The 24491-nt window shown below is 36.1% G+C and overlaps 1 protein-coding gene across 2 annotated transcripts in view; it reads right to left on the bottom strand.

The window, feature by feature from the left end:
• Window positions 1-285: 285 nt before the first annotated feature.
• LOC138709477 (LIRP-like) overlaps window positions 286-24491 on the bottom strand; it is a 54767-nt gene continuing 30561 nt past the window's right edge. For both annotated transcript variants that reach the window (XM_069840269.1, XM_069840270.1), the window contains exons 2-3: window positions 8434-8626; window positions 286-3504 (exon numbers count right to left, since the gene is read on the bottom strand). In XM_069840269.1, coding sequence (XP_069696370.1) covers window positions 3302-3504; window positions 8434-8626 — 396 coding nt within the window. In that variant the 3' untranslated portion in view covers window positions 286-3301. The remainder of the gene's footprint in view (window positions 3505-8433; window positions 8627-24491) is intronic.

Here is a 24491-nt window from a genome sequence, read left to right as displayed (position 1 = left end):
GAAATGAATAGAAAGTATGTACAGTGTTATATGTAGTATTTGGTTCTTTATTACCATCTCCAATGCCACTTTTAATTTATATTTGGTAATCATTTATTGTAAATATTTCAAATATCTTATTTTATGGGTTTTATTAGTTCCATTACAGTAGAACCCCGATTTTCCGTCACTCTATTAACCGATTGGTGGATTATCCGATTGTATTTCTCTCTCGCTTTTTCTTTTTCTGCAGAAGAAATACGAAGTACTGTGCATTATATTAGTACAAGTTTTTTCTACAGAGTGTTTTTTTTTTTTACAAACAATATGATTTACTCTTCGAGTGGCCGTACTGTCTAACTTCTATGCAAAATGTCTTCCACAGATATCAAAAGAAAACGTGTTGTGCTACGAAAAAAAAAGTACAAGTAGGCCTAATTGAATGGTTTGGAAAAAGAGAAACTGTGGTTCATCTCGCATCAGAATATGACATAGAATTATAACTGGCGGGATTTAATGAAAAACAAATATAAATTGTATACAGTACTGGTATATAAATCTACAACATGAGACCTGTACTATTCCTATCTTTCCAGGCATCATAAGGAGTTTCCTTGGCCATTAAAAACCTGTTGTTGAAAACCAGACTTCTGATTCACTATCTAGCATATTAAAAAAAGATCACGGAGCAAATTACGAAACTGTATTATGCACTCATTTTATGAAAACCTTTTATGAAACGGATTATCCGATTTTTTCGATTAACCGTTCACTCTACCCCTTTCATTAGCATAGATAATAGAGGTTCTACTGTATTTCGTTTTATTCGTGAAATAGTCCAACAGATACAACTCCTAATTTTGAACTTGTGGCATTACATTTGAAGATCAAGCGGGAGAAACTCTTCATGTTCACTTTCGGTGCAAATTGAGATGATGGTGCTATCTGGTGGCATAGCATGAACACTCACGTGCCTAAAGCATTCTGAGTCATTTGAAAGTTGGTTCGGGATTATCTCAAACCACAGACTTGGGACACGAAGTGTTCTTACCGCTTATCAATGCCAAGAGAAAACTTAAGTAGAAAAGGAGGTTCAAAAGATGAAGGTGAAGGAAATCCAGCTCAACTGAAAACAAAGTGAGATAGAGTCACTGGAATCTGATTTGTGTGTTTTCCAATTTTATGTCAGAGAGCAGCAAAAAGATATCTATCCATGCGAAGTATAAACTTCGAGTGAGAAAATGGCCACTGATAGTTTTGCTCGGAGACTTGTTTATTCAGAGCTGCTATTCATGCAGTTAGTTTGAAGGAAGCTGTGCTAGGATTTCTGTCTGTTTCAACCACTGAGGGCTGTCACGTAGGATTCTGAAGTATCTGGAATAGTCTTCTGTCTCATGTCATTCTGTTTAAGATATTAGCTTGTTAGGTTTCATCATTCAGTGGAAGCACTGTCATCACCGAGCATGTTCTACACACTACAGAGGAGATTCAGATTATGAAATTGCTTCCAGAGAATGACCGGTTGTTATATAATTCCTCTACACAGAAAGTAGCACATTTAAACTTAGGCCTATGAACAGGGCTGGGCAGTATTTGAAATACATGTATTTCAAATACGTATTTGAAATGCATTTGTATTTTGTAATTTGTAAGGATTTTCGAAAGTATTTTGTATTTAAATACATAAAATTGATGTATTTTGTATTTCAAATACTCAAAATACTTTTTTCTTCTTCTTGTTCATCAAGTTTTGGATTTGGATTTGAAGAATGAATTTTTGTCTTATTTGCCTACCCATTTCAGTTGTGCTAGCCATACACTTAGTTTTCTTGCCACAACTGATTTCCTTAATGCCATAGAGAAATCTCCAACAGCATCAAGGAACCATCACCCAACACTTGCTAAATGTTCAGCATTATGGAATGCGTCTAGGAGACCCAAATCCTCAGAAATTATATCAGATGTCTTGAAATATTAATTAAAGTTTCCTTGCCCAACTCGATGGAATTCTCTTTATGACTCAATCTCTCAAATTGCAATTCAAACATGATTAAACAGTATATATGAAAAACTAGGATTGCCAACCTTCAAAGATGTTGAGTTTCAGTACCTTGAAGAATATTGTGCAGTTCTGAAACCCATTGCCGTAGCCCTTAATCTAATGCAAATGAGAAGATGTGCTATTACGGCCAACTTTTGTCCACATTAATTTCCCTTAAAAACAGATTACATATTCTGTTACCTAGTAATCTACGCCATCTATTCCAAGTAACTCCAATCCTAACAAGTTCACTTTCATCAAGATTTAAAGTGATGTTTGATCTGATTCCAGAAGAAAATTGAGCTATTTTGGCAGCTTGCTCCACCCATCATTGAAGATAAGATGGCTACCTGACATTTCCTCACTAAGTGATAAGAAGAGGACATAGAATATGTCTGTGAAATCAGCTGAGCAGTTCTCTGCTACACTTTTGGTCAGTTCAGATGATGAAGACGATAAAACAATTTTTATGTTTTCAACTCAAGTACAACAGACTTTGAAAAGCAAAAAAGAAAAGAACTTGTCTACTGCGGAGTATGAGCTCATACAATTCTTCAATGGCAAAGGGACAACCCTGTGCACTCTAGAGAATTACCAACAGTGAAACAAGCTTTTATAAATGTAATACAAGTTTGTGTTCCTCTGCGCCTGTAGAAAGACTGTTCTGTTTTGCAGGATTTATTCATTCACAAGCAAGGGGATCCTTATCTTATGAACATTTGAGGAACTGGTTGTTTTCAAAGGGAGAATAATTATTCATATGTAGCATAATTTCATTGCTGACTGGGAAAAGGAAGAAGTTCAGTTACAGTGTTTTGTATAAAACTTCGAGGTAAAAATACTTTGAATGTTAATATAATATTTTAGATTTTCAGTAATATTCTTATTTCTTTAGACCTATATATTTTATCGAGTATTTGAAATACAAATGTATTTTGGTTAATTTTTTAAAAGTACTTTGTATTTGTATTTCAAATACAATTATTTGAAGTATTTTGTATTTGTATTTGAAATACTTGGATGTCAGTATTTTGCCCAGCCCTGCCTTTGAACATGATAAGGAAATATTCTAAAGTGAAAATATTTGTTACAGTTGTGGTACGGGTAATAACGTGTAATATGACTTGTTAACAAATATCAACATTTCTCATTTTAGCTATGAGTTATGCCACTCTCTTAACTGAACCACATAGTTTAATTAAAATAGTGACAGTTAAAGATGCTGAACAGTTTGTTGAGTGATTAGCTGTCCTGGTTGTGAACCGATACTTTCTTGTAATACTATCGTCTTCCACAGTAGCTCGCCATTTCTTGAACTGTGCAGCTCTTGCGGCAGCATTCATCGTAAACTCCACGCGTGCGTCTCCTGAAGGAGTCAGGAATAAGTGATGCGCTTGTTCTTGAGCGGAATGGAAACTGTAGTTGCGGTTCTTGAACTGGTTGTGATTGAATCCAGAAGCCAGAGTCATTCATATCATCCACATCTGTAAAAGACGAGTGCGATAACAAAAAATTGACACTGCTACATACAATCTAGCGAAGTAAATGCTGCAAGTATTACATCATTGTTAATGAGTAGCATAGAAAATAAAGCTCTGCATCTGTACTAATATATGGCATTGTGCTATATACAGTAGAGGCTCATGAACATTCTTATTGGGGGGAGAGGGGAGGGATAACACTTTTGTGACCAGCAGCATGTGTTTTAATTTATTTTATGCTCAACCATGCCGAAATGTAGTAAATTATACACCTGGTAGCAATCCTTTAATGCATGTCATTAAAGTACACCTATTCATTAAAGTTCAGGTTTTCGATTATTCTCGGATATGCAATCGAAAGACAATGAGGGAAATGTCACGGAGGTTGGAAATCCAATACTGTCGAAGGAGGCTGGAAATCCAATACTGTCGCAGAAGGTTATGTTCTGTTACTATAATAATTAGCGTTAATTGTAAATAATATTCAAATAAATTCAATTTGTCATCTCGTTTTTCAATTCTAAATCAATTTCCAGGTTATATCAAAATTAGTTCATATTATTCTTTACATTACATCAAGGTCAATGACATTATTGTTCCTCGGAAAAAAATCAATACTTACGCGTCTGCGCACATCTCACAATATACGAGCTATGCACAAGGTCACTTCCGATCTTCAGTCAGATACAAATAAAATGAATACTTTTGAATAATTTCAAGTTAGAAATATGGTCGAGCATAAAAAGTCGTATGAAACTTGCCTATAATGATAATTAAGACGTTCGTATGAAAATTATGAAACTCACTTGCGCTCGTTTCATAAACAAACATACTCGCGTCTTAATTACTATCATTATAGGCTCGTTGCATAATGTACTATTTCATGTTGTGTATCTCTAACTACTCTATATTTTTAATTCTGTTATTTAGCGATGCTGTGTCAACTGTATGGATAGGTTGGCGATAGCAAGATGGCATTTATCGAGATGAGTCTGAGAATTCGTTATAAGATTACTTGACATTTGTCTTACAGTTGGAAAACCTTGAAAAAATTTCAGCTCAAGCAGTCTGCTGCTGCCTGAACTGTGACTAGTAGTACAAGTCTAGCTTCATCCTGCTTCCTTCTTTTATAGAATAGGTCAGTGGTGTGCAGTCAACCGTTTCTATACACCGTTATTTTACTATACCTACTATATTCATTGTTACGTAAATCTAGTTTGAATTTCCCACATGCGAATCCACATGTGCTGTCAGATGAGGGCTCGCCAGACCCAGCAATACTGAATTTGCTGAGTCACGCATGCGCTCTCTTTATTTCGGCTGTGCTTTATGGTCGTATTTAATGTAAGAATCCCTGCAAGTTGGCGTCAGTGTTTGGAGCCATAGAGGTACAAAAAATGTACGTGTAAATAAAAATGTGGATTCAGGTCAGGATAGCCAATAGTACCTATAGTGTAGCAGCAAAGTTTTAAAAATATGGTACTATACTATTATTGAACATATTTTACTCGTGTCAAATTGAAAGTTTCCCGTTAGCTGGAATGTAATTTGTTAAAAAATAGTAGGCCGACAAAATTGTATATTTAATATGTTTTATAATGCTGTAATTATTTCTGGACTGACTTTTATTGCATTCAGTTTGTTAACCTGGTAAGCGTGGCCAACTACAATGTGAATTTGTAGAATTTACACGCGTCGCGAATTAGTTAATGCAGATCGCATTGTGATTTAAGTATTCATCTATTTGTTATATTAATTTTATTAAGATCATTTGTAAATTAACTTATTACTTATTGTTGTAATAACATTTATTATCGCGGGCAGTTAGCCCATAATGTGTGTTCATGAAAAAAGAGTGTCGGAGTGCATGAGACGCTACATGGGGAACCATTTTCAACTAGGGGTTTTCAAGAAAAGAAGAGCATTATACAGGAAGGTAGGCCAACCCCTGAGTTGTCAGATTTGGTATATAAATTTAAAAATTGGGTGAAACGAGCGTTGAGGGACTTCCGCCGATTTTAGCAAGACTTCTGACTTCTGTTGCATTCAAATAATTATAAAATACGATAATTTGGTCCAGGGAGCATCCATATTTGGTGCAAAGATAATTCGTTTGGCGTGTTTCTTAATTGAAATTAACCTAAATGGGTCGGTGTCCATTCCAGTGTCCAGACATTTTACTCTATTTTTTGAAATTGTTATTTGGCCGAGATAGAAACATCAGCTGGACAAAATCAGGTTATGTTAACCTAGGGAGCTTCCAGTGGCGGTTCGTGATCATTTTTGTTGATGAGGCCAGATATTTCACAAATTTTGCGATATGCGTTAAATAATGCACTAAGATTTTTTATTCCATTTTAGTTAATTGTTTCTACTTAAAATAATACAACTGAAACTACCACCTACATAATAACGCAAATTCAACATTAAAATCACCAATTTGCAGAATTATTTATAAAGAAGATGTGCTCGTCTGTCCTTTCTGGCAAACTTTTCTCATGACCCTGTTCTGAAGTTCGGGATTTGATGGAGATGCTCCTTAAGAATAGAACAGAAAGCCAGCGAATTCAGCCTATCTTGACCGAAGGTGTTTCTGAGAAATGACTTTATCCTGTTTAATGTGCTAAAACTCCGTTCTGACTCAACTGTTGAAACAGGTGTTGTTAATGCGACTCGAAGGGCTTTTCCCACTTCAGAGAATGAATCTTCAAAGGAGTAATCCATTAAAAAATCAGAACAAATCATACACAGAGGAAATATCTTTAAATGTATCATTTCGATAGATCACTGATAGTTCTTTAATATATTTTTCTTTCGAAATTAAAGGACTATAATTTTTTACGAAAATATTGGCCCGGTCAGTGGGGAACTTATCTCTGTATGAAGCAAATTTCTTTGGATCAAGTATATTAAAGCTGCCACATATATGTGACTGCAGGAAAACGTCAATTGAATTGGTTGATAATGATATTGCATATTTCTTTGGCATCTGCCGACAGGTTTACTTGCCTACTGAGTTTCAGCCTTTTTCTTGGAGGAAACGAACGTTCTTCATCATCGACATTTATTTCATATGTTAGTGTTCTCTCTTATTTCCAATACAGCTGACTCAAAATGTTGTAATGCGTCAGATATTCTCAATCTACTAGCAGTTTGCATCTATATTATATTGTATAATATATCAACATGTTTCATCAAGTCATAAAAGAAATTTAGAAAAACAAAAATTCATTATTTAATATTTTTTTAGGCCAAAAGCTTCTCTCACTGCTACATCATCCCATTCATTTGAGTCATCACCCTCTTCAATCCTTTCGAAGCATTTCAATAGCTCCGATTTATTTCCCTTAACGGAGGATACAACTCGGGACTGAAAGTTCCACCGTATTGCTGAAATGGCTGGTATGCGCTTACAGCACACAGATCGCAGTAGGTCACTGCGTTAGGTGAAAGTGTCGTTCATATTCAACGACGGCACGCAAGGTACTTCCATCGCACAAACTATAAACATACACAATATCGGCGTATTCTGCAGTCGAAAATTTATAAGGCATCTTGAAAAACACAACTTATCATTTCCGATAACTGTACCTGTATAACTACTGTACTGTAGGTAGCTGACTGAACTGCTGTGAACCGATAAGTGATAGCGTATTTGTTGTGACATTTGTAATGCCCCACCACCCGGTTTGTTTCTTTTCTGTTATCTACATCGCTTACAATGCAGATTCCAATCTTACGTCATTCATCGGTGATCTTATCTCACGTCAGCAGCATATGGCAACGTCTGATTCACATTGGGGCGAGACGTTTTACCAAAAAAATGCATCTAGCTCCGCCATCGTTCGAAAACGGACCTATGTTCATATGAACTTTTTCACTCAAAATGGCCTAAGATATCGTATCCTAAATTTTTGACCTTTCCTCGTGAATCACCATGTACAGGGTGTCCGGGAAAGACCTGACGAAAAATAAGTAATTATATATCTGAAGCTGTTACAGTTATTACCTCAATGTTTTCACAGTTAGAAGGAGAAACTCAATAAGTTTTGTTACCCAGCAGCATGTTACACGCGTGCGCATACCATTGCGCTAGAGAAAACGAGAAAAAGCTCGTTCTGCGCAGCGTATATAGTCAGCCTTGCTGTCAGAGCTGCGAATGCAAGTTGTGCGTGTACCAGCCGAACAATGTTTACCACAGTAGAAAAAGCAGAATGCGTTTTGTGACTGGCTGAATTGAAGCCAGTCAAGCGTGTACAACGTCGTTTCCAAACGGATAAGAGCTCACAGTAACAGGTAACATATACCTGGATATGCTGCGAAATTACGCTGACCCACAACTACCACCAGAAACCGTGTTTCAACAGGACGGAGCCCCCCACACTATGCTAACCCTGTGCGCGCTTTCCTCGATGACACGTTTCCTGACCGTTGAATTGGAAGAGGCGGACCTACACCATGGCCATCATGGTCGCCGGACATAACCCCACTGGATTTCTTTCTGTGGGGTTTGTAAAGGACGTGAGTTACGTGGCCGAATCTACGAAGCAATAAGACTAGTCACACCGGAGATGCTTTCGTATGTGTGGCAGGAGATTGAGTATCGCCTGGACATAGCCCTGGTCAAAAATGGTGCTCATATAGAGGTACATTAAAACTTATTGTGTTTCTCTTTGTAAGTGTGAAAACTTCACGATAATAAATGAAATAGTTTCAGAGATATAGTTATTTATTTTTCGTCAGGTCTTTCCCGAACATCCTGTATAACACTTAAATGTTAATGATATAGCATGGTAATACTCGGCGTCATCTCATTGGTCATTAATTCCTTCGTTTTCGTCATCAACAGCGCCATGTCTACGAAAATAACAGAGCGTTCTGGTTCGTGAAAACTTAATTTCCAGCCCAGTTTGTGAAGTATGAATAATTTACCTTGTGAGGACTTTTTGAACATGGGGTAGTAGTTCCCATTGCAGACCAGCTGCAGCATGTTGGCTAAGTTCCTGCCGCAGTACTTGTTGGTGTTCCTCTTATCTGCGAACTGGAACAGATCTGACTGAGCTTGTGCGAGCGTGCAAAGACACAGCGCTGCCACGGCCACCAGTCGTAGACATAGTCTCCACATCTGCAACAGAACCTTCTGAATTGGCCAGGAGTCTGGGCTACAATTTGTTATTTTTATATAAAAAAAGTTGGAATACTTCAATACACAAACATCACAGTATTATATTATAAGCACTTACTTACTGGCTTTTAAGGAACCCGGAGGTTCATTGCCACCCTTACATAAGCCCGCCATTGGTCCCTATCCTGAGCAAGATTAATCCAGGCTCTACCATCACATCCCACCTCCCTCAAATCTATTTTAATATTATCTTCCCATCTACGTCTCGGCCTCCCCAAAGGTCTTTTCCCCTCCGGTCTCCCAACTAACACTCTATATGCATTTCTGGATTCGCCCATACGTGCTACATGCCCTGCCCATCTCAAACGTCTGGATTTAATGTTCCTAATTATGTCAGGCGAAGAATACAATGCGTGCTGCTCTGCGTTGTGTAACTTTCTCCATTCTCCTGTAACTTCATCCCTCTTAGCCCCAAATATTTTCCTAAGAACCTTATTCTCATACACCCTTAATCTCTGTTCCTCTCTCAAAGTGAGAGTCCAAGTTTCACAGCCATACAGAACAACCGGTAATATAACTGTTTTACAAATTCTAACTTTCAGATTTTTTGACAGCAGACTAGATGACAAAAGCTTTTCAACCGAATAATAACAGGTATTTCCCATATTTATTCTGCTTATATTATAAGCACATGTAATATAATTAAGGGTCTTTACCCAAATGACGAAAAAAAAAAAAAAAAAAAAAAAAAAAAAAAAAACATACCCATTATCTGTGTACACTGCCGTTCAAAGATATCTGACCTCTAATTTTCTAATCGTGCAAGCGAATTTTCTTTTGATGTCAGAATCAAATATAACAAATTGACACACTTTGAAATAGTTCCGCTAGTTCTCAGTATATAGTAGAGATGAGAACGGCTCGAGCTTTGCTTGGCCTTTCTCCACTTATATTAGGATTTTTTTCACATTCAGCAATTTATTGATAAAGTACCAAAACAAATATGTTTTCTGCCTTTTCATATTTAGTGTAAATTCAAATAATAATGCACAAGTATTGTTCATGTCCAGCTGTCAAAACAATTGGGCACGGAGACATTAATGTATATGTTAGGAAGTCAGAGGTTGTGGAAAAGTGCATGTTATTCACTTAAAAAAGATTTTGGTGTTATGTGTTTCTTGTAGAAATTTGCATTGTATTGGCCAAGACGCTTCATGAATGGATTTTCACTTGAATTTGCACTGTTATAAAACTTCTTAAAATATTAGGAAACCGGCAATACAGAATCAGTTCTTCATTTCCCCACCATGTGGAGCTTACAGGAGCCGAAGGACCGGGTTTGACTCGCAGGCTTGCAGTTCTGCCTGCATTGCATGGCTCTCAGTTGCTGTTCATGTAAACGTGTGTCGTGTGTATTGTAGTTTATATAACATGACATAGTTGTCTGTAAGGGATGTTATGCATAATCTACGAATAAACTAATTCAAAGTGGGAAAAAATTTGAAAAGAGTAATTAAGTAATGCTGTAGGCTATGGGACAATTTTTTAATTGTTGTAGATGAAGAAGGAAGCATTGTGGGATATGTTCAGTGTAAAACGGGGATTGCCTTCTCCAACCACTTCTCAAAAGACATAACTGTCAGGAAAGGGCGGGATTACAGGATGAAATGTCCGGCCGAGTATTGCCAAGGGAAGTAATGCTTCATCGGAGGTTACTAATGCTCTTTCTCAGATGTGTGCTTTGGGTCTTAGACCATTAGCATAGTTAGCGGGCATACTTTCCAAATTCTTATTGATATTGGAGCACAATATGAACGTATGGCTGCTGAGAAAAATCTTATCAAACAGAGCAAGTGTGTTGGCGTGCCGAAATTATACCCCAGTTTCAAGAAGATTTGAAATTTCACTCAGCTGCTGCAACAACATATTTGGATAGATATCATGTTTACCGTTAGGTAGCCACAAATTTGGATGGATCGTTGCACAAAGATAATATCCTCGCCTGGTGGAAACGGCACTTCTAAACCTAGCACTTGTGGCTAAGAAAACTTTGTGCTTTCCAGCCACAAGTGCACCCAGCGAACGCATTTTCAGTATAGCAGGATTTGTACTCGGTGAGAGACATTGCAAATTGCGTCCTGATGATGTAAATGATTTGGTTTTCCTTCACAACCTTTCTATTTCTTAGGAATTGACCATGTGGCTCCTGTATTGCAGCCGTGGCGAGAACGTGACTCGCGAGACATTGTGGCTCGCAGTGATAGCTGTGCATTTCGCTTGCTTCTAACCTCCGCCAACCCTCACCCTCTCACTCACTGGAGTCAAACTCCGTTCCATTTGTATTTGTCTCTGACCTGCGAGTGGCATATGTCTCTCTCGAAACCATGTATGAAAGTTCCATTAGGATGGGAGGACGCATTTTTGTGCTGTCAATATGATGAGAATATTAAATGTATGATTTGTTCACAAGTATTACGAGGAAAACGGTTGTATAGCATAAAACGGCATTATACTACATGTTACTGATGAAACATTATAAGGTTAAGTGTTACTGTTATCATCATCATCATCATCATCATCATCATCATCATCTCTGTACGTCGACCCTTTTTCAGCAGATGTACGAATAATGCGGTTAGCTCTTCAATTTGAACACACTGATTTACTATGTGATGTTATATGAAAGCTAGATGTAAGGACTTGACAAATGTTGAACTTTCAAATCTTTGCCAAAAAGTAAATACCCGAAGCTTCGTTCTTTCAATTGCTCTGTTGAAGCCATGTTCGCTGCAACTTACGTGTGTGAAAAATTATTTTCAACAATTAAAATAGCAAAAACCAAATTTAGATCACGACTGACAGACAAATACCTTCGTGATCAACTACGACTGGCAGTAAGTGACATAATTCCTGATTTGAAACTTTGTCGTAGAGACATTCTGAAGACAGTTAATTTTAGGTTGTGATATTGTTCATTTCTTTCTTCGTTACACGTACTAAACATTAGTTTGTAGCCTTGTACTGTATAAAATTATATTTAAGTGCTTGACGTAAGGAAAATGAAAATCCGTTAATGAGTCAGACAGTTGCTTCACTTCCCCTTCGGGTGTCCGCCTCCCTCCGTAGGTGCTATGCACGTTGCAGGTTACACAGTGGCTCGGCGCACGATTACATTTTCGCCACCGCTGCTGTATTGGCACGGTTATGTTATTCATTGTTACAGAAATGCAAATGAAATATTCTTTTGCAATAATTGGATTATAGTTAAGTTTGTAGCAAGCTTTTATTTAGGTTTAGTAAGAGAGTGAAAATTTTGTTATATTAGTTAGGGTTTTCGTTGCGTTTGGGAACATGACAAATATTTATTGAACGATCATTTTTTGAGTTGAAAACTTTTCCACATATATGTTCAGTTAAGAGTTTCTTCCAGAACAATGGAACTTTCAATGCGTTATTTCTGTGAAAAGTAATTTATTTTCCTTCAGATGTTTGTCATACTAGAAGGATTTGACTACTGTACATAAGTTTTTATTTCGTGACTTTCGTTAAAAGCTTACCTCATGTGCTCGGAAGATGCCCACAGGGAGAGCTACTGCACATGGGACGTCACGGTATCGTTCGAGCAACTATAACCAAGGCCCTCAAATTACAAAATATTAAAGTTTATGAAGAGATCCATTGTGTAGCTGAAGGTGGAGCATTCGTCGAATAGACATGTTGCAATAAATCTGGAAAAATGAAGTCGGGATCATTGATCCTACGATAAGGTTTGAAGACTCCATCTCCCAGCGTTCTGATGTGGAGAGATATACAGTACACGCCAACAATTCCCTTCTTTAACACAGTTATAACATCAATAACATCTGTGTTACAGGATTATTGCTGGGCTTCAGGGGAACCGTGTCGAGGTTATTTGTTAAATGGCGTGAAAAATATAAAACTAGTTCAGGAAGAAATTGTGATAACAATAATAACATTCTCTGTTGCAATTGTTAGAAACCATTTAAATGGCACACACAGCATATAAGACATTGTTGATTTACATTATCGATTTTCATTGTTGATTTACACGACCGATTTACATTGTTGATTTACAGAACATACCTAATTATTTAGAAACTATATTTTATGGAGAATACTGTTTCATTCCTAAAACAAATATTCTGTGTTGGCAAACACATGTACAGGGACATTATTTTATTTTTACTTCAATTTTTATTGTACCTGAGTTTTTGAATGTACTTCACTCCCACCCCCTCTACTACTAAATTTCCAACCGTTCTCCACACAGAACCGAGGCTGCGTATGCAGTACTGAGTTAGTGAGTATAGTACTTTTCAGAAATATCTTCGCGTTTTCCAGTGACGAAAGAGCTTTCAATATTGAATCATATTTTCGCGCAGGTACTGTCGTCCGTTTTTCCTACGTCGCATCCCGGTTTCCCCCACCCGCTTCTGTTCGCCCTTCTGTAAAGTCTAGTAGCTGGACTGTCTTAGCTCTTTTCTGAGAACATTAATTTCTGTTAGGAATTGGACGTCTACGTAATATTATACAACTGTTTAAAATAACTTAAATAAAAGGGTCTCGTTAAGTAATTAACTGTCACGTGATTCCCCCCCCCCTTTCTACGACCCTGCGACAAAACCACTTGAACGGACAGTAGATAGCATTTCTGAGTAATTTGATCTTTTCGGATCGGGCAGAAGTGAAGATTAAATTTACAGTACGTAAGGTACTCTTTTATAGAGTAGGTATAGAATTATTTCAACATGAGTTAATCGTACGAAGGACGAAACTGGTAATTGGAATTAGATACAATAGTCTATAGTGCGATAATATGCATAAAAGAACTGAAGCCTGTATCGAAATGAACGGCCACCATTTTCAAAAATGTGTTTAAATATCCATATTATGATTATTTTTCAATTTAACTTCATTCTCTATATTGTACGCTAATGTGCTGTAGACAGTATAATATACACTGCATAATTAATAAGTCCGATTGGATAGCTCAATTCGTGAGTTAAAACACTAAGTGTTAATACAGTACTGTATTTTGATTAAACAAAAACCTAATGAAAATTATCAAACTCAAAATTGCGATATTTCCTAGTTTACATAAATGAACTACTTTTCTTCCCTCCTATACCTAGTAAAGCGATTTGTATTTTACGCCATTATCATCGAACTCCAGTCTTGGAATGGGGAGCAAGCGGTGTTTCCAGTTCTAGACCTTTAATCCAAAGATATAGCCTAGACAGGTTAATATTAAAAATGTTAGTAAAAATAAAATGATGTCCCTGTATTTGTGTCAGACTTATATAGATTTAAAAAAGGAAATAAATGTGCCAAGTACGAGATAAGCGTACATGAAGTAGGCTACATATTATTTTGATTTTGAAAGTAATTTTTTTTCTATATGCGTAAATAAAAGTAAATATTCTCCGTACAATTTAAGGTTGTCATTTCTGTTGCTTTGTTTCACTGCCAGGCTAGGTTAGTCACTCTCGAGGATAACGCCTGTCGCAAAGCAATCTGCTAAACATGACGCCGGAGAGAGCTAGGAGCCTTGTTTGCTCATGTCTGTCTACTCAGTGGGCGGCTGTATTATTGCGACGGGTGTAAAAGTACTTGGGAACATTTTTATGTAGATTAAAATATAAATGATTATCATAATTGACAATATCAGCGATTTCCCGCTAAATCTAGTGTTTTTTACAATCAATAGAGGGGGTAAAATTTTGAATTTTATAATGTACTGTTGGTGACTGACTTATTTTCGCCATCTATTCATAGAAGTGATAACTAAAGAAGCCACACTTACACGAAGAAATTATTGATTAGTACGAATCAGATATCTTTGAACTGAACGCCAGTGTACAGTGCCGGAAAGAAATAATGGGCTGTCTTTTGAAGACAGTCCTCCTGTATGTACGGGCTATTCCATATGAAATCGATCAGTAAAAAACCTCGCATTTTTTTATACTCTAATTTTTTCCCTATTTATACAAAGTGCTGAGGAGCGTGCATTTTCAAAAATATACTATCGAAAGTCAAACGGTTTTCGTATTATCGAGCGACAAATTTAGCGTATTTTATAAAAACAAGCCTCTTTCAGCTCTCAGAACTCTGGAACCATTTACTGCAGAACATTGAACGAGAGCTCATTTTGAAGCTGACATTTGGTAGGTTATGTTAAGAAGTAATCCTTATTTTTATTGTGTACAGAGAGACAGATAATCTGATTTTACTTACTTTTAGGCTTTTTGCCCATTTGTAAAAATGTAAAAAAATATTGAGAAAAAACCTTGCATTATTAAGAGGGATTCGGCATTGTTTGCTTAGTGGTATGGCAATAAGTTTCGAGGGTATTAACTAGATTATTTTCACACGCCTGGACTTGAACGGCGCAGTACCGCACGCACTGGCCGAGAGCTGAAGATAAACGAGCGTTGGGCGTCATTTTACTCCTGTGTTTATGAAAACCTGTGATAAAGCTAGCACAGGCATGACTGCTAGACGACACATCACGTGTTTATGTCTCCTGGTCTTGCTTCCCTCGGCTAGCTCCCGCCTCACAGTCAGCTGGTTAGTTCACGCGCGTACTATTTATTTTCTTTATTTGATATTTTCAATACTTTCTTATCAACGTGCCATCAGTAAAAAAAGTGTTTATTTGTACTTTCAATGAGGAATCTAACTATTTTTAAAATATTTTTTTTCCTCGGCAAAGGCGTCTTAATGAGAAAAAATCTAAATTTCTCCATTTCCATAAAAAGTAAGAAAATCTGTTTACATGTCAATATAAACTTTAATTTCTCAGCATCAAAATAAGCCATTATTTTGATCATTGGGTGAAATGGTTTCGGAGCTATAACAGTTTAAAGATGCTAATTTTGTGAAAATACGATAAATTTAAATATTATTAATTTAAACACTATGAAGTTCTGATGCCTCAAACTTTGCACAAAGCATTGTATCACAGTTCTCTACGTACAAGAAAAGTTTTATTGTATTTAGAAATTGTAAGGTCAATTTTTTCTATATTTCGGTCGATTTGAGATGGAATAGTTCGTATGCAACAAGTTTCGCAGAACTGTCCACAAGTAGCATGTATATACAGGCGCTCTTGTTTACTGTACATGCGCATTGCGTTATATCTGGAACTTCATAAAATCAGACGGCCCATTTTTTTCTGGAGCTGCACGAATTTTCAACGGGAGCAATTGGACTGATTTTATCCACACTCAAATCTACAAGTCACTCCATTCAGGAATACCGATAGGCACATGAAATATATATATATATATATATATATATATATATATATATATATATATATATATATATATATACAGGGACATCATTTTATTTTTACTAACATTTCTGATATTAACCAGGCTATACCTTTGAATCAACGGTTGCTATCCCCTTCCACACGACTGGAGTTCGATGGCGTAATATACAAACAAATCACTTTACTAGGAGGAGGGAAGAAAAGTAATTCATCCATTTACGTAAACTATGAAATATCACGCTTTTGAGTTTGATAATTTTCATTAGGTTTTTGTTTAATCAGAATACAGTACAATATTAACAATGAGTGTTTTTACTCACGAACTGAGCTGTCCATGCGGACGTATTCATTATGCAGTGTATATTATACTGTCTATAGCACATTAGCGTACACTATACAGAATGAAGTTAAATTGAAAAATAATCATAATATGGATATTTAAACACATTTTTCAAAATGGTGGCGGTTCATTTCGATACAGTCTTCAGTTCTAATGTATGTAATTCCAATTACCAGTATCGTCCTTCGTACTAGTAACTCATGTTGAAATAATTCTGTACCTACTCTGTAAAAGAGTACCTTACGTACTGTAAATTCAGTCTTCACTTCTGCTCGATCCAAAAAGATAAAATTACTCAGACATGCTATCTACTGTCCGTCCAAGTGGTTATGTCGCAGGATCGTAGATAGGAGGGAAATCACGTGACGGTTAATTACTTAACGAGGCCCTTTTATTTAAGTTATTTTAAACAGTTGTATGGGTATAATATTACGTAGATGTCCAATTCCTAACAGAAATTAATGTTCTCAGAAAAGAGCTAAGACAGCCCAGCCACTAGCGTTTACAGAGAGGCGAATAGAAGCTGGTGGAGAAAACCGGAATGCGACGTAGGCAAATGGACGAAAATGATGCAATATTGAAAGCTCTTTCGTCATTGGAAAACGCGAACATATTTTTGGAACGTACTGTGACGGTAAGGCTACTATGACTGTATATGCGGTCTTGGATCTGTGTGGAGGACGGTTGAACTTCATTAGTAGAAGAGGTGGAACTGTAGTACATTCAAAAACTCAGGTACAATAAAAATTGAAGTAAAAATAAAATGATGTCCCTGTATATATATTCTGAAATAAAAACATGAAATTATTTGAAGGTCTTACAATTAAAATAAACTACACAAAACGGTGACTTATTTTTGTGTAGTGATGAAAATTTTCCGAAAATTTCCCCCTTATTAAACAATTTTTAGCGCCATAGTTTGAAATTGAAGCATGCTTAAAATCTCGATCTCTAACCAAGCTCAATAATTCCTGCCCTGCGCCCTCGCTGCTCTTCTATCAAGATTACAAAATATTCATTTTTGGAAGAGATGCTCAAGGGACTTCTTAATCAGCCTACAACCTCGAAGAGTCAAAGGATTTTTTTAATTCTTGGGTAGTCAGTTGACTGTAATTCTTTCATTAATTGAAGTACGGCAGTTTGTAAGCAATCAGCAACCACTGTTTGCAATTTGTGCAGCTTTGAGAATTTGATGATGAAATTATCATCCTATTGTGTCCTTAAGAATGTTCATACAGCTCTTTGTTCTGAGAAGTCGCTTGTGTGCTCTTGAGGAATGAATTGTTGCCAACTTGAAGATTCTTGACTTAGCCGTGAGAGACCATGCCACGAAAGTGAATTGAACGGTTCAGAGCTATAGTGGGCCAAGCGCCATTGACTAAAACCGTAGAAAACAGTGGTTAAAATGAAGTTGTTACCATAATTCAATCGAAACATATAGGCCTAGCAAGTAATATAAAGTATAGGCTACACATTCTAACTAAATGATATGTCAATCTTCATTAAGCTATGGTATTCACTTAACTTTAACCCTTGCTTTCTCCGTATGTAATAAATGGCCCTCGGCCCACTATGCCTCCGAACCCTTCAATTATCAATATCTTCTTAGGTCGAAGTCCTTGTGGTACTAAATCTGTGGGATTACCATTAGTAGGTACATGTTGCCATTTGCTAACGGGTGCATTTTCCTGAATTTCTGCAATCCGATTAGCAACGAATGTCTTCCATCTATGCCAGTACTACAATGGAGTCTGCCCAGACAGTGGCGTACGCACAATTTTGTCAAAGGAGCGGTTATTATTAAAACTGTTTACAATTTACATTATCGGTATTTTAAATTTTGTGTATTATTATTATTATTGTTATTATTATTATTATTATTATTATTATTATTATTATTATTGTTATTATTATTATTATTATTATACTGCGGTATATTTATTAAGATTATACTATGTTCTAATAGAACACATTCATGAATATCCTTATAAAATCTTTGAAACATTTGTTTCACAGCCATCCAATTTTTAACAAATTTTAACTTCTGTAAATGCTTGTGTCATTTATATGTACATCTTAGTCAACGTTATTTGTATTTGATAGGTAAGACACTTTACTTTATATAACAGGAAAATTCATGGAAACAATTAAGTATATTGAAATAAATTTAATTAAAAACAATAATTGAATATGGAACTAACCAAGGATGAAGAATGAAACTGGCATGATGAATATATTGAGGACTATGCCTTAGGGTGTGTCGATGTAGAGTTTGTTACTCTGACAGTGAAAAATTAGATAAGGGAAAACGATTATGTATAAAAAAATACTCAAATCTAAATGTAATTTTCTTTAAGTTCGAGGGAGGGGGGTTTCAAACCCGGTAACCTCCCTCTTGCGTACGCTTCTGGGTCCAGAGTCGTATTTTAATTGGATTCAAATGTCCCAGAGCCCTTAGGACTCTTCTTAGAATATCCCAATATAATGCTTTTTAATTTGTCATTATTTATCTGTACTAATAATAAATCTGTAGCCGAAAATTTTCTGGTAACTTTCGATTTTCCAAAAATAGTTGGTCCTAACATATATAATTAACCATCCTGTAACCGAAAATCGCTTTTTTTTTTTGAAATTTTTGTTTGTATGTCTGTCTTGATGTTTGTTACCTTTTCACGCGATAATAACTGAACGGATTTCGATGAAAATTGGAATATAAATTAAGTTCGTTGTAACTTAGATTTTAGGCTATATGGCATTCAAAATACATTACTTAAAAGAGGGGTTGTGAGGGGGCCTGAATTAAATAAATCGAAATATCTCGCTTATTATTGATTTTCATGAAGAATGTTACATAACAAAAGGTTCTTTAAAAATCATTTCCGATAAGTTTTATCCTTTGAAAAATTTTGATAGGACTAATATTTAATGAGATAAATGAGTTTTAAAATTAAAATAACGGCCATCTAAGGCCGTGTAATGAAATAAAAAACAAATGACTTCGTCTATAAGGGGCCTTGGACAACAACAATCGAAAGCTATGAAAGATAGCCTACAGAGAATGTTTCCGTGTTTGTATGAAGTAATATTGGAAGCTAAATTAACCGATTTGTATAATTAATTATTATTTCACCATTGGAAAGTGTAGTTTCTCTAGATGGACATAATGCTATAATGTTATTACCAGGGAAAGGATTTATATGTAAATACATATTTACTTATAAAGCTAATATAATTTATATTTTGCATTATCTTTATGTTTCACAATGTGTAGGGTTGAAAAATCCTACTTTTATTTTCCATATTTTTCCATATTTTAGAGTTTAGTACATATTTTCGTTAATTTCCATATATTTTCCATATTTCATATAAAACAGTCCATATTATATTAGGTTTAACAATAAAACAAAACAAAATTCCATTAACTTTTAAAAATACATTTCAACAATAGAGATTTAAACACATGTTCAGTAATCCCTTTAACATCAGAGTTATTTGAAAATTAGCAGTCCTATCAACAATGGGAAAGTAAGTTACAAAACTGTATTAATTTAATTTAAAATTTTTAACAGACTTCAGTTGTGCAGCTCAACAGTTAAATGCCAGTCAGAGTACACATAGGTTCAGTTTTGTAAATCATACTATAAAGACGGTAAATATGCCAAAAGTACGTCATTCAGTCAATTTAAAATCAAAACTAACAAGTTACATTTCAGAATTTAAAGAAGATGGTTTATCAACTGACAATAAAATATTATTTTGTAATTTGTGTCAGTGTGCAGTATCATCTACACAAAAGTTCCTGGTGCAACAACACATTACAACTAGTAAACATCAGGCCAACAAACAACTAAATTCCAAGCAGAGACAATTGTTTTTAACACAACCAACAACATCGAATGTAAGATCTGAGTTTAACATCGACCTGTGCCGTTCTCTCATCTCTGCTGATATTCCTCTCTACAAACTAAAGAATAAGGTCTTCAGGGAATTCCTTGAAAAATATACTCAACATACAATCCCGGATGAGTCAACACTTAGGAAGACGTATGCTCCATCCATCTACGATGAGACAATACAGAAGATAAGAGATGAAATTAAAGATAGTTCAATTTGGGTTTCCATTGATGAGACTCCCGACAAAGAAGGTAGACTTGTTGGTAATGTAGTTATCGGTTTGTTAAGTGAACAATATTCTGAACGAATTCTTTTACATTGTGATGTTCTAGAAAAGTGCAATAACAAAACTATAGTTAAACTGTTCAACGAAGCTATGGGTATCCTGTGGCCAAAGGGTATTATGTACGATAATGTGTTATTCTTTATTAGCGATGCTGCCCCTTATATGGTCAAAGCTGGACAAGCATTATCTGTTGTATATCCTAAATTGACTCATTTTACTTGTGTGGCGCATGCATTTCATCGTGTGGCAGAAGTGGTCAGAGACAATTTCCCTAAAGTAGATTTGTTGATTTCATCAGTGAAAAAAGTATTTCTCAAAGCTCCCAGTAGAGTTAACGTGTTGAAAGAAATGTACCCTGAAATTCCATTGCCACCAAAGCCAATTTTAACTAGATGGGGTACATGGCTAGAAGCAGTTGAATATTATGCCGAACATATAGACTCTATTAACAATGTTCTCCTTGCATTGGACTCTGAAGATGCAGTCTCAATTGATACTGCGAAAACAGTTACCTGTGACATAAGTGTGAAGAATGACTTAGCTCACATTCAGCATACATTTTCATGCATCATAAAAACGCTCAAAAGTCTCCAAAATAGGCACCTTTCACTATCTGAAAGTTTTGAAATTATAAATAGTACTGTGGAACAACTGAATCGTGGTAGAGGTAAAGTTGCAGATGCAGTAAGAGCTAAGGTGGACACTGTACTTTCAAAAAACCCTGGATATGAAGAACTACAAAAGGTTGTTGCTGTGATGAGTGGTGAATCAACAGTGAAGATTAACTTGGACTTATCCCCAGCAGACATTGTGAAATTGAATTATGTACCAGTTACTTCTTGTGACGTCGAACGCTCTTTTAGTCAGTATAAATCTATCCTCAGAGACAATAGAAGAAGATTCACTTTTCAGCACTTGAAAGAAATGTTTGTAACCTATTGTTATGGTAACAGACAATAAAAATTGTGTTTTGTTGAAACTACATTGGAAGATAAGGTACGTCCATTATATTTTTTGTTTAGTTTGATTAAAATGTACCAATATTTAACGTACATAGTCATTTTTTTATAATTTTAAGTCCATATTTAATTCCATATTTTGGTAAAAATCCATATTTAATTCCATATTTTGGTAAAAATAACTACATATATATTTACATATTTCATATATTTTTAGTCCATATAAATCCGTTCCCTGGTTATTACAGTATCTTCTGAGTGAATTGAGGACAGGTAAGATTAAAATAGCTTCTTATGCACAGAAAACTTGATAGGCTATTCTGTACATTCGTTTCCTGTATTTCCTAAAATAATTTTTATGACCAAATGAGTGGTCTCTGGATCAAAATGATCGCATTTTAATTATGCAAATACAATTTAAATTAAGTAACATAATAAACGATTTATCCTTCTATCAAACACGAATGTTCCCTGGATCAAATGTCCTATTTTAATTATGTAATTACTTTATATTTATTTCTAACGGGTGCAGCGGAGTGCACGGGTATGGCTAGTTGTGTAATAAAATTAAGAAGAAAATCTTTATAAACTATTTTCATCGAAACTTTTTTTGGTACAATTGTTGTATAACAATGCAAATAGTTTCATATTTTATGATTAAAATACTCATATATTTCGGATGTCTTAGCAAGTATTACATATGAAGAAAATTCGTCCAGTAGTTCATGATACTGTAAACAGACAGACGGACGGATAGCTCACAAAACGCTATTTTTTCTGGTGTTGCATGTATAAATCTTTGTACAATCTTCGAATTCAATTTTTTAGCATCATAACTTGCGCCATACTTGGAATAATGGAGCGTGAATGCATATAATTAATGAACACAGGGCAAAGAATATGATTATGCCAAATATCATTCGCGTTGAGAAAGCCCTCCCTTGTCGGATTTGGTATGCGAGGTGTAGGTGAGCCCAGCAGACAGCGCGGCTGAATTGCCTCCCCAATTGATCGCAATTTACCAATCAGCAGCGCTAAGTATCTCGACCTTGAGCTGGCGAACTGTGTCCAAGCCCTGGTGAAGGCGTCCACAGTTCGCTTCCCGGGGCTGCTGGTGGAGATTTATTTATCCACCACGACATCAACAAGAAACGAAGCTGTGTTGGAAAGAAAGAATGATGCTGAAACTGTGTTTAGCAAAGTCCGCCATCAAAATACAATGCGTATCCCAGAAAACTGTCACAAGCACTTTCTTAGCAGATTGCGTCAATTTGAATTTTTTCTTTACTGGGGAAGCAGCATGTTTCCGGTCCATAGAGGCCTGCTTTGTTTAGTGGTACGCCAGGACTCATCACAGCGACAATTGCTTCCAGAAAGTTATGCCCTTCTGCAGCGTAACGCCTAAGTGGTCCAAGCATGTCATCATTCGCTGTCAGGTTCTTAGGCACCCAGCGGCACGCTTGCCTGGCGTTAAAAGATCTACTTTTACGAACTGCTGTCTGAAATAGTACATTCTTAAGATCGGGAGCTCCACCGCTGTAGAGAAACGGTTAGCATGCCTGACCCTGAAACGAGTGGGCCCGGGTTCAAATTCTGGTTGGGACAAGTTACCTGGTTGAGGTTTTTCCGGAGTTTTTCCTCAAGACATCTGCCTTAAAAATGTACAGTTGTTTTTCGGCAGCGTAGGAGAAGTTCTTTTTTTTTTTTGCGTAAGTCTGGAAAGACAGCATTTCCGACAAGAAAACTGGCACTGGAAGTAAGTTTCCGCACGATTTCTAATAATAGGCTATACTTCTACAGAAGAATATAAAACTTTAATAATAATAATAATAATAATAATAATAATAATAATAATAATAATAATAATAATAATAATAATATACCAGGCTTTGAAACGGGGACATCTCGATCTTGTAGTCGAATTTTTTACCACTAACATATACCACCGCTTCCTTTTAATATGATGAAGTTTCACTATTACAGTGATGTAGTACGGTCAGCGCTTCTGGCCGCGAAACCAGGTGGCCCGGGTTCGAATCCCGGTCGGGGAAAGTTACCTGGTTGAGGTTTTTTCCGGGATTTTCCCCTCAACCCATACGAGAAAATGCTGGGTAACTTTCGGTGCTGGACCCCGGACTCATTTCACCGGCATTATCACCTTCATTTCATTCAGACACTAAATATTCTACATGTTGATACATCGTCGTAAAATAACCCAATGAAATACAAATAAAAATAATGTAGAATAAGGCAGTTAAGTCTCAGGAATTGTTGTGATTGCTGGAAAAAGTGCAAAACCTCGCTAAGTCCTGCGAACCAAAATTGTCAGGAATATAATAAACTGTTCTGTATTAAATTTGCTTGACATATGAACAAAAATATGGCCCATAAAATTATCCCAGAATCGTGTCACATAATTTTATGAAACATGCTTTTGTTCATACACCAAGCAAATTTAATAGAGAAGAGTTTCATTGCATTCCTAAAAATTGTGGTTGTCAGGAGTTACGAGGTTTTGCACTTTTGCCAGCGCCCTACTAGTACGGACGAACTGTTGACCACACACATGTTAAAAGTGATGTTAACTCGTTCGTAGGTTTGGTGCGCCCGGCCTTGTAGAACACGAGCAGTTCCCTCTCTACCCACAGGATTGCCAAGTCCGTGAGCGACATAGCTTCAAAGCGTCAAGTGCAAAAATTATTACTGCATTTATTTTTGCGTGATCGTTATCCCCAAAAAAATGTTTTCTGTAATGAATTTTAGCTTAAAAAGGAATACATCAACAAAGCAGGCATGAGTCCGAAGCAGTTCCGGATGGCGGCGGACGGAATTGCATTGCTGGCGTGCGCTGGTGCAGGATTGTTGCTCGCTTTGGGTTTGATAATACGGACTTTTAATTCATTTGATAGTTTTTGGAAATGCTATGCTTAGCTTTAATTACCTATAATTTTGGAGAGTGAGCAAAAGTTCCATAGATACAATGACTAGTATCCTTTTATTTTTATTTTTATTTGTCTAAATGTTTTCTATGAATTTTGTTAGCATGAATTTTATTTTATTATTTTGAAAGGGAAATACCTTTCTAACGC

This window comes from Periplaneta americana, chromosome 11, assembly GCF_040183065.1.
Source record: "Periplaneta americana isolate PAMFEO1 chromosome 11, P.americana_PAMFEO1_priV1, whole genome shotgun sequence".
Taxonomy (NCBI): Eukaryota; Metazoa; Arthropoda; class Insecta; order Blattodea; family Blattidae; genus Periplaneta; species Periplaneta americana.
The sequence above is the reverse complement of the archived record's forward strand: the minus strand, read 5'-3'. Positions and strand labels throughout refer to the sequence as shown.